Below are 9,956 nucleotides of genomic sequence, written 5' to 3'. Positions count from 1 at the left end.
ATATGGTATGGATTGTATACATTGGTTATGGATTATTTTATTATCATAAAATATGTATACATTGGCATGGACGTGTATACATTATATTTTGGGTTGGTCTATATTTAGCTTGAAAATGACTTGTTGGTCTGGATAAATACTGTGGATAAATATTTGTTTAATGATATTTTATTATGATATACTATGGTTGGTTTTATATGTGCTAACCCTTATGTTTCCATGTGGTTTGGACTGTGATGATCTCACTATGTGGGGGAGCAGATCAGGTGTGAGGCCTTGGGATAGCAAGGAGTCTTTTGGGGTAGCTGCTTTGAGAAGTGGCTAGACGTAGAGCTTGACCAGCACCTAGGGTGTCTAACTTATATTTCATGATGTTACTATTGGATTACTGTATAATTTTACTAAGAATGACTCTGATATAATTATGTTTGATATTATGAAACAATTTTTACACTCTAGCGTAGCTGGCTTTTGCTCTATTTTCTTTATTTTATATTATTTTATTTTGGCTGGTTATTAATGTGACGACCTAGGGTGGGTCGTTACAGTAGCTCTCCAACTATTGATAGTAGTAATGTTGGTAATGATGCCTTATCTGAGTATGATATATACATTATGAGGAAAAAAAGAGCTAGAATTTCTTTTGTTAAAACAGAGTTAGACCATTATTTAGAGGAGGATGTTTTTACCAAGAATTGCTGATTTTGATATTTTGATGTAGTGGAAGTTGAATGGTATCAAGTATTCAACACTCCAAGCAATTGCAAAGGACATTCTAGCTATTCCTATATCTACAATATCTTCAGAATTAGCATTTAGTACTGGTGGTCAAATTTTAAGTCCTCATCGTAGTCAACTTCATTGGAGCATTTGGAGGCCTTAATGTGTATTAGAAGTTAGTTATGGAGTGTTGAAACTTCTATTTTGTTTAAGATAATGCATTTAAAAATTTATTAAATGTTTGTATATTTTTATTTTATAAACATTCTTTTTATTATATTTGATATTTATAGGTTATGAGAATTCTAAAGTAATCCATGAATTTCCTATTTTACTTGATGAAATAGGATTGGATGATGAAGGTAATGTTTTATATTATTTATTTTAATGAGTTATTTACTTTACTCAACAATTTTATATTTATTTTTTTAATGTATATTAAATATTTCTTTTGTTTTATGTAGATGAAATGATGGAGGATAGTGACATTACTTTCCATTTGGAAGATGATCAATAAATGAAAGATGTATGGTGGGATGATGAATTGGAATTGTGTTACTTTTTATTTGTATTTAATAAGTTTAAATATTGTATTTTGTCTAGTTGCCTTGGTGGTATTTTGTAATTTTGTTGGATTGAGACAACTTTATGATATTACTACAAACTTTGTTGAATTGGAAAATATGGTATTTCGTCATAATTAAAGTTTATAAACATCATCTACGTACAAAATGCATAACAATACTAGAAAAAATGTTGTGCCATTTATATTAAATTATCAATAATTTTGATGTCATAATTTAATATAATTAGATAATAGCAAAATGTATTAAATATTATTTAAACTATTTGAGAGATATTTTGACTAAAAAGAATGTAAAAATTTGTATTATTTTACTTTTTCTTTTATTTTTTTAAATTTTTTTATTATTTATTAAAACAGAAGAAAAATATTCTAAGAGTGGAGGTGGGACCCTGAACTCGGTCAGAAGCGTGGATGAATATCCAGATTTTACCCCTAGCGACTATCGAGAATGGGGGGCTGGAGCAAGGACAATTTAAACCTATAGGAACGCCCCGCCCCTTTGCCATGCCTACCCATAAAGATTCAAGACAAACGTACTGTGCAAGATATAGGGTAATATGGGTAGCTACAAATATAGATAAAATTTACAAGTACTTCAACAAATTTACTTTCTTTAAGAACTATCTATGCACGTTGTACTGGAAAATTCACAAATATTTTTTTCTTCCCACAACTTAAATCTCTAATAATTACTATTGTTATAGACTTCAAATTATAACTATATCTATTGATATGTTGGCCCACTATCAAACCAACTTCTTAATTAAAAAATAAAAAAAAGAGCATTTTAAATAATATATCTCTTCAATTCTCGTTGCTAATTATAAATCAAAACCTCATCATTCCCGCTATCACAGGAGAAAATAATTACTTTCATCTTTGTCAAATTATAATATTTGATAAAATTACTACTTTATAGATTTCAAGATTTTATATTTGTTAATTATACATTTATATATATATATATATATATATATTAATATAAAAATTAGGAATATCGATCGTTATCTATATAGTAAATATTTCTTTTATAAAAAAAAAATACTCTAACAATAGTTTGAGCCAATAGTAATGTTAAACTAATATAATATTCTAATAATAGATAATAAAAAAACAGTAATTCCAATAGTAATTTAGAAAGGTGAGGAAAAGTGCAAAAGTTTTGTCCGGATTATCTTTAATAAAAAATTATGCTTGGAATCAAAGTATCTATTTCTCCCTCCATTGGTGGCTTTTTGTGGCCCTCTAAACCCATAATGATACTCAGAAAATGCACAATTGTTTACTCAAGCTTGCCATTTTCCCTCAGGAGGTATGAAGATCAAGCTTAGTCAAAACGTATTGACAAAATTAATTCTCTCATCATAGTCATCGGAATTTTATATTATGGGAGCACACTTAGACATCAGGCACACAATTAATCTAATCTGAAAAGAAAATACAACCATTGTTGGTAATGAATTAATTTCTTAAAATAGTAAATTTAGTTTATATGTTATTGGTTTACATAACAAAAAAAATGTTAATTTTTCTTAAATGAAGTCATATACTTGAGTTGTAGGGTAACAAGAAAGTGGAAGATATATGTTTTTATTGACTTTACTTGGCTGAAATTTTAGTTTGTTAAGAAATAATACAATTTCATTACTTATGCTTAATCCTTCTCTATGTATAGATGGTTATATTTGTTAGTTTCTTTCCATGATTTTTTAAAAATTGTTTATTGTTACTATCTTTTCAAATATTTGTTTATTTATTTATTTTTCTCTCAAAATAATATGAAACAATTACTCTAGGATTGGACATACTAAATAATACTAGGAAAAAAAATTAAAATTTCCTTTATGCCCGGATTTTAGATAACCATCAAATCATCACACTCAAGAAGACGATGAATTTAAATTTTCCTTTAATGAATGTACTTCTCAATTCTCAAGGTTATGTATAAACAAAATTAATCTTTTTATAGAGGTAACCCTCAAATTCACATTTAAAGCAACGGAGAATTAACTTATCTTTTCTTTAATTATAATATTTAAATATTTTTAATCTCACTAAATTTAACGTAAATTTATTTTTAATTTATCAAATTAATTTTTTTATCTTGTAATTTTAAAAAAAATATTTTAATCTTAATATTTAATTTTTGTTAAAAAAATTATTAAATACTATTACATAAAATTATTTAATATTATCTTATTAGTGAAAAATATTACATTAAACTAAATGATATTGTATAATTGTATTAATTTATTATTTTTAGATATATTATTGATAATTTGAAGGATTAAAATAAGATTATTAAAAATTATAAAATTAAAAATAATAATCTTAAATTTGAGGAAAAAATAAATTTATTCAAAATTAATAAGATTAGAAATATATTTAAATTTAATTAAAAAATACAATTTTATTTGAATAACAACGTCCTGTACTTTTTAAAAAAAAATAAAGTTTTTAAAATTTTGTTTCCATCTTGATTTTCTAAACATTATAATTAATTTTGGGATATGGCCAAAAACCAAAACCCAAAGCAAATTGAATTAGCATGTGAAGGGGAAATATAGTAGCATGGTGCCAAGTTTCAAGATTTGCATAAGATTTTTCCTTTTCACACAAATAGGACAGTTTGGTGAGCAGACATGACATCAGAGGAAGCCTAGATTTGGTGCTTAGCTCCCTCTGTTGGATTGAGGTTGACCCTTCCCTTCCCCTTATTCTCTATTTCTCTCTCTCTCTCTTTACTTTACCTTTCTTCCTTATTCATCACAATTTTTGTTTTTTTTAATATTTTTTTTAACCATCCATCCATTAACACCATACCTGTTCATTTCACATTTGCTTTCCCTTTACTGTTTCTCTCTCTCTCTCTTTCTCTGGTTTCCTTCATTGCAAACCAAGCTTCCTTTCCAGCTTGTTCTGGTCCTGCCCTCAGACACAATGCTACCCACCAACCATTTTACCACATTTACTCTTTCTCTTCTCTAAAATTAGTAAAATTCTCCCATTTTCTCTCTCTCCCTCTGCGTTTTTCCCATCAAAATAAGATTTTTGTGTGGCATTCCCTTCCATTTTCTTTTTCTGTGATTATTTTTTCTTCCTTTTTCTATTTTTGTTCAAGTGTGGCCCACTTGTTACCTACTGGTGTGCCACTACATCTTTTGCAGCATCTGGATTTTGCTGTAGGGTATGTGTGTTGCTGAGCCTCAGGTATTCTTGTACCTAGCTTTGCACATTGAGTCTCTTGTCGGTTCAAAATGAGATGTGAAACTTGTTGCTTCTTTGGGTAGAAGATCCAGGAGTCTAGCTTCCTTGGATCACCACAAAGGTAAATGCTTTCTCTTTCTCAATCACTTTTTGGATTGTAAACATTTCTCTTTCTCTTTTGTTTGCTTGGATCATAAGTGATGCTTTCCCGGTTTCCTTTTCTTTGCATTAGAAATTGTTGCGATGATCAACAACTCCTTTTACTTTTATACTTTACCATTGAATTGTGAGTTCACTCAATATGCCTTTTTGATTGTATTGGTTTCGAGGCTGCTGAATTATGTATGCTTCTTCTTGTACTATTTGGATTCTATTTTATTGTATGTCATTTGCCAATTAAGCCTGAGATGAGAGTCTGTAATCTTCAAATTTAGCTTACAGGAAACTTTGTAGTCCGAGATTATCTCATATCATGATAAAGGTGCAATTAGTGATTTGTTGAACTCTGGTTTTTGTTTTTGTTTATGGCGTAATTGCAAGAACTGAAATGTTGGCTGTAAATTAGAATGCTCAGATGTGTGTTTCAAAGAATTGAGTAAAAGGAGTACTTAACTGAATTCGTGTACTCGGGTGGGAATGTCCTGGTTCTACCAGCTGAAGAACTTGCGGTAACGATATTGATTGGCTTGGTGCAAACAATTATGTCATCCAACAGTTCTTTGAATGTTGAATTGTCAAAGAAGACGTCTTTTTTGGGTTTGAAACGATGGGTTTTGCTAGGGATAGGTGTTGGTGCATTTATAGTGCTGATTCTTTGTATATTATCCGTATGGGTGATGTTTCGGAGAAAGTCTAGGAGATCTCTGGAGAAGCATTCTATATCCCAAATACCGAATGTCTCAAAAGATATTGATGTTGACAAAGTTGGAGTGCAGAGTTCTCATGTTCAACCAGAAAATGTGCTTATTCCTGTTCATGACAAGGCAAGTGATTACAATTCAGATAACATGTCGCTTCATTTGGGAAAGAGAAAATCCGGTGATCCTGATAATATCAGTCAGTGCAGCTCAATTTATCATCATGAGAGAGGACTTAGTTCATTGTCGGCGGAAGAAGGAAGTTCTGGGAATGCTAAGAAGCAATCTATATCATCTCATGGAGCGCTGGCAACTGCCTCTCCTTTAGTTGGCTTGCCAGAGTTTTCTCATCTTGGGTGGGGCCACTGGTTTACACTTAGGGATCTGGAAATGGCAACCAATCGTTTCTCAACTGAGAACATTATTGGTGAGGGTGGATATGGGATTGTGTACAAGGGCAGACTGGTTAATGAAACTGAGGTTGCAGTGAAGAAGCTTCTTAACAACTTGTAAGGATATTTATTTTGTCATTGCTGTACTCTTTAATTTTTTTTTTCTGGCACTTTCTTACACTATATGTAAACAATGGCTTCTTTTTAATCTTGTTATTTAATTGAGTTCTACATTGAGTTCACAGGGGACAAGCTGAGAAAGAATTCAGGGTTGAAGTCGAGGCTATAGGACATGTTAGACATAAGCATCTTGTGCGCCTTCTTGGATATTGTGTAGAAGGAGTTCACAGGTAAACTTTTTCTTTGTTTTTCAACAAAAGTATCCACTCCATGTTATATGCACACTCTCACAAGTCCATTCTCAATAATAGGGCAAGCTTTGTGTTTAGATAGTCATATTCTTCACCCCACAAAGGTGACACAGTTGGTTAAGTCCCTTTGCTCCTACTAGCTAGAATTTGGGATTGAATCCAATTTCTTTTGTGTTTTATATTATTTCATGTGAACTTGCTCTAGGAATGAGGTAGGTGATCTATAATCCTACTGGAAATCCCCAAAGAGATTGGTGGTTGACTTTGATCTTGCGTGAGGTTGTTTCTTGTCTTAATTTTAGCCCCCTGCAAAAAAAAAGTCATTCTCCTAGATTCCTAGGTCTGAAATTAAACAGAAGCTTTTCTCTATATTATGTCTCTTTATCTGTTATAATGAATGTACTTCCCATTTGATATTCAGGCTGCTTGTGTACGAATATGTGAACAATGGTAACTTAGAACAATGGTTACATGGGGACATGCACCAACATGGGGCACTTACCTGGGAGGCCCGAATGAAAGTTATACTTGGCACAGCCAAAGCGTAAGTTCAGCGTGCAACTTAAAAATATTGGCCATGGTAACCGTTTGTGTAGTCTGGTGCCAAAACACTCGGTATACTTGTCATTAATCTCTCATCTCTGAATTTTGATTGTAAAATTATTTTGTGTTTCTTTAATTAATGTTTTTACTATTTGTAATTTTGTGCATGTCAAAATACATCATAAACACTATTGTCTGTTAATCTGTGTTTTTTTGATAATATCATGTTATAGACTTTAATTTTTCTTATAGTTTGCGGTATCTTTCAGCAGATTAGGTTTTCAGACTAAATAGCAATGTGCGCTCTTGCAATGGGCATTGACTAAGTTTCTTAATCTTAAACTATGTTTGGATATGTGATAGACTAGAATGGAATGGAATAAAGTTACAATTGCGTTGTTTGAATATTATGATGGAGAGGAATTAAAAAAAAAAAAAGAAACTGGTTCCAACCCCATACCCCCTATTTTTATTTTATTATTTATTTATTTTTTTTTGTGGGGGGCGGGGTGTGGAGAAAAGAAGCACTTTTGGATGGAATGGGTTCTGAGCACGTGACCTACTGTAGTTTAAATATTTTACTTCTTAATTAGTTAGCATGTGATCTACTGTTGTTTAAATATTTTACTTCTTAATTAGTTAAGAATTTATCTTTATGGAGGTTTCAACAATGGACCTTGCCCCACTAATTAACCCCTCATTTTATTGTTACTGGTGGCAGGCTTGCTTATTTACATGAAGCAATTGAACCAAAAGTTATTCACCGAGATATAAAGTCTAGCAACATATTGATTGATGATGAATTCAATGCAAAGGTTTCTGATTTTGGTCTGGCCAAACTTCTGGATTCAGGAGAAAGTCACATAACCACTAGAGTAATGGGAACATTTGGGTAAGCAGAATATGTCATTTTCTCTTTCCTTTTTTTTTTTTTTGACTAATGGATTTATAGTTTTACACTTGGGAACTCATTTTTCTTGTGAATTTTCAGTTATGTGGCACCGGAATATGCTAACAGTGGTTTGTTAAATGAGAAGAGTGACATTTACAGCTTTGGCGTCCTCTTGCTTGAAGCAGTAACTGGAAGGGACCCTGTAGACTATTCACGTCCTGCTACCGAGGTGCCTAACACTTATGAACTCTGCTAGCTTGCAAGTTCTAACCATGCTTTCCACCAGAAATGACCGCTGCCATTCAAATAGCTGATGAGATTTAGTTTATACTCATTATGACAGGTTAATCTAGTTGAATGGCTCAAAATGATGGTGGGGACAAGGAGGGCTGAAGAAGTAGTGGACTCAAGCCTTGAAGTTAAACCACCAGCACGTGCTTTGAAGCGTGCTCTCTTGGTTGCACTTAAGTGTATTGATCCTGATGCAGACAAGAGGCCTAAAATGAGTCAAGTTGTGAGGATGCTTGAAGCCGATGAACATCCATTTCGAGAGGTTCCTTTCAATACCTTGTCTTCTCAATTCTCATATATATATATATATATATATATATATATATATATTATATCACATTTTTGCTACTCTTTGACCTCGTCTGTTATCATACGTGTGTTGGCTAACTAGAAATTAAAGGAACAAAACATTGGATGAAAACTCTTTAATCCTTATAAATTTATTATTTTTAGATGATGTTGATCATTTAGTAAAGATGTGGCATAACTTTCACCTTAATGGTCATTCTAAGATGACATGTTTAGATGCATGCTACTTCATCAAGAAATAGTGACAAACCATTTTCAAAACTTCTAAAAATTTATAGACTAAAATCAAAATTTCCATTTTTAGAAGGACTAAAACCCGAATTTTTGTTCGATATTCTTCGGCCTACATACATACTATTTACTTTATTTGCACCTCAGTATAGCTCAAAGACAAGCAAAGGAACCATAATGTCTTGCATTTATCATAATATATATCACTGAGAAAATACAGTTTCTACATATTTAGCATTCTGATGCATAATATTATTAAGGCTAAATTGCTCCTTTGGTTTCTTTTAATTCTTAGAATGCAATTTTTATCTTTCTATTTTTAATTACGCATTTTTCATTCTTCAATTTTAAAAAATCTGCCATATTAGTATAACTGCTTAATTTGCATACGGTGACGGTTAAAATTCAGAAAAATTGCTCGAGCAGAAAGTGAGAACTCAGTGGTATGTTATGTTGTCATTCTACTGCATGCATGTGGCATAACAACTATTACCCTCAAGATTATGTATTGATGCATTTAAAGCGTGCAGATTTGGCAGTTGGATCAAAATTAGAAGACCAAAATTACATAATTAAAAATAAAAGATCAAAATTAAAGATAAAGATTAAATTGAGACAAAAATGTGCAATTTAATCTATTATTTAATAGCCGAGTCCTCTTTTATGTGCATGTTTTTGGTGCTTCTATGCTACTGTTGACAAAACACTAAAAGTAAGGTTGATAACTGATTGAGATTGTATAATGGCTTTCAGGATAGAAGGAATAGAAAGAGTGGCACTGCCAGCATGGAAATTGAAACAGTGAAGGATGTTTCTGGTCCATCTGATGCTGAAAAGATGGGGCATATATCTGAAAGCCACGTTGAAGGATAGGATTGACAACCCCATGCATGTGACTTAGCCTGCATGTACAATTCCCGTTGTTCACGTTCCATTAACTTATCTATACAACTGTGTCCTTCAGAAAATTTTGCTGCATCTGATGATAGATCAGAGAAAGCCCGTTTGGATAAAAAGGTTTTGTTTTTTTGTTTTTTTAATTCAATGTTGGCATTGAAGACATGATACACCAGCTTTGCAAAGAGGGTAGAATCAGAATCAGAATGGGGTTGTGACTTGTGAGTGTTAGTGTTGTACAGATGTCTGTGGGGTCTATTTTCTCCTTACACGATTGTTGATTGGTTTTTTCTATGTATTTTTTTTCAAGGCCCTTGACTATATACAAAAGACTAGTATTTGGCTACAATTTCCTTGTCATTTTTGCTTTTGGTTTGTCTTTGTCCTTAAGCATCTAGAATAGGAGTTTCTTGTGGGATTCTTAAACTTGAGAATTGGTTTTTATACAATTTCACCGTCGGAGCCTGATATGACTTGAAAATTACGTCTAAGAATGTTTTTTTCCAAAAAAAAAAATGTTCTCAACATTAAAAATAACTTCTTATGGGATCGTTAACAAGATATAAATTTGTGAAATAATTTGCGAGATTCATATATAGTTCTTAAGGCTTTATTTTTAATTAAGAAATTTTGACTTTACATCTGAACTGAAAGTTTTTT

The 9,956-nt window shown here is 31.7% G+C and overlaps 1 protein-coding gene across 5 annotated transcripts; it reads left to right on the top strand.

The window, feature by feature from the left end:
* Positions 1-3,965: 3,965 nt before the first annotated feature.
* LOC109816217 (putative receptor-like protein kinase At2g42960) lies at positions 3,966-9,645 on the top strand. Of its 5 annotated transcripts, none has more exons than XM_029275255.2 (8): positions 3,966-4,634; positions 5,168-5,879; positions 6,008-6,112; positions 6,555-6,677; positions 7,398-7,568; positions 7,668-7,797; positions 7,912-8,121; positions 9,153-9,645. In XM_029275255.2, exons 2-8 carry the CDS (start codon positions 5,215-5,217, stop codon positions 9,270-9,272), a joined length of 1,524 nt encoding a protein of 507 aa, XP_029131088.1. In that variant the 5' UTR covers positions 3,966-4,634; positions 5,168-5,214; the 3' UTR covers positions 9,273-9,645. The 5 variants fall into 5 exon arrangements, with proteins under 5 accessions (XP_029131088.1, XP_020236729.1, XP_020236709.1 ...); XM_020381140.3 differs by having other exon boundaries at positions 5,088-5,879; XM_020381120.3 differs by having other exon boundaries at positions 5,079-5,879.
* Positions 9,646-9,956: the final 311 nt, after the last annotated feature.

This window comes from Cajanus cajan, chromosome 9 (assembly GCF_000230855.2).
Source record: "Cajanus cajan strain Asha chromosome 9, NIPB_CcT2T_4, whole genome shotgun sequence".
Taxonomy (NCBI): Eukaryota; Viridiplantae; Streptophyta; class Magnoliopsida; order Fabales; family Fabaceae; genus Cajanus; species Cajanus cajan.
This window is presented reverse-complemented; position numbering and strand designations above follow the sequence as displayed.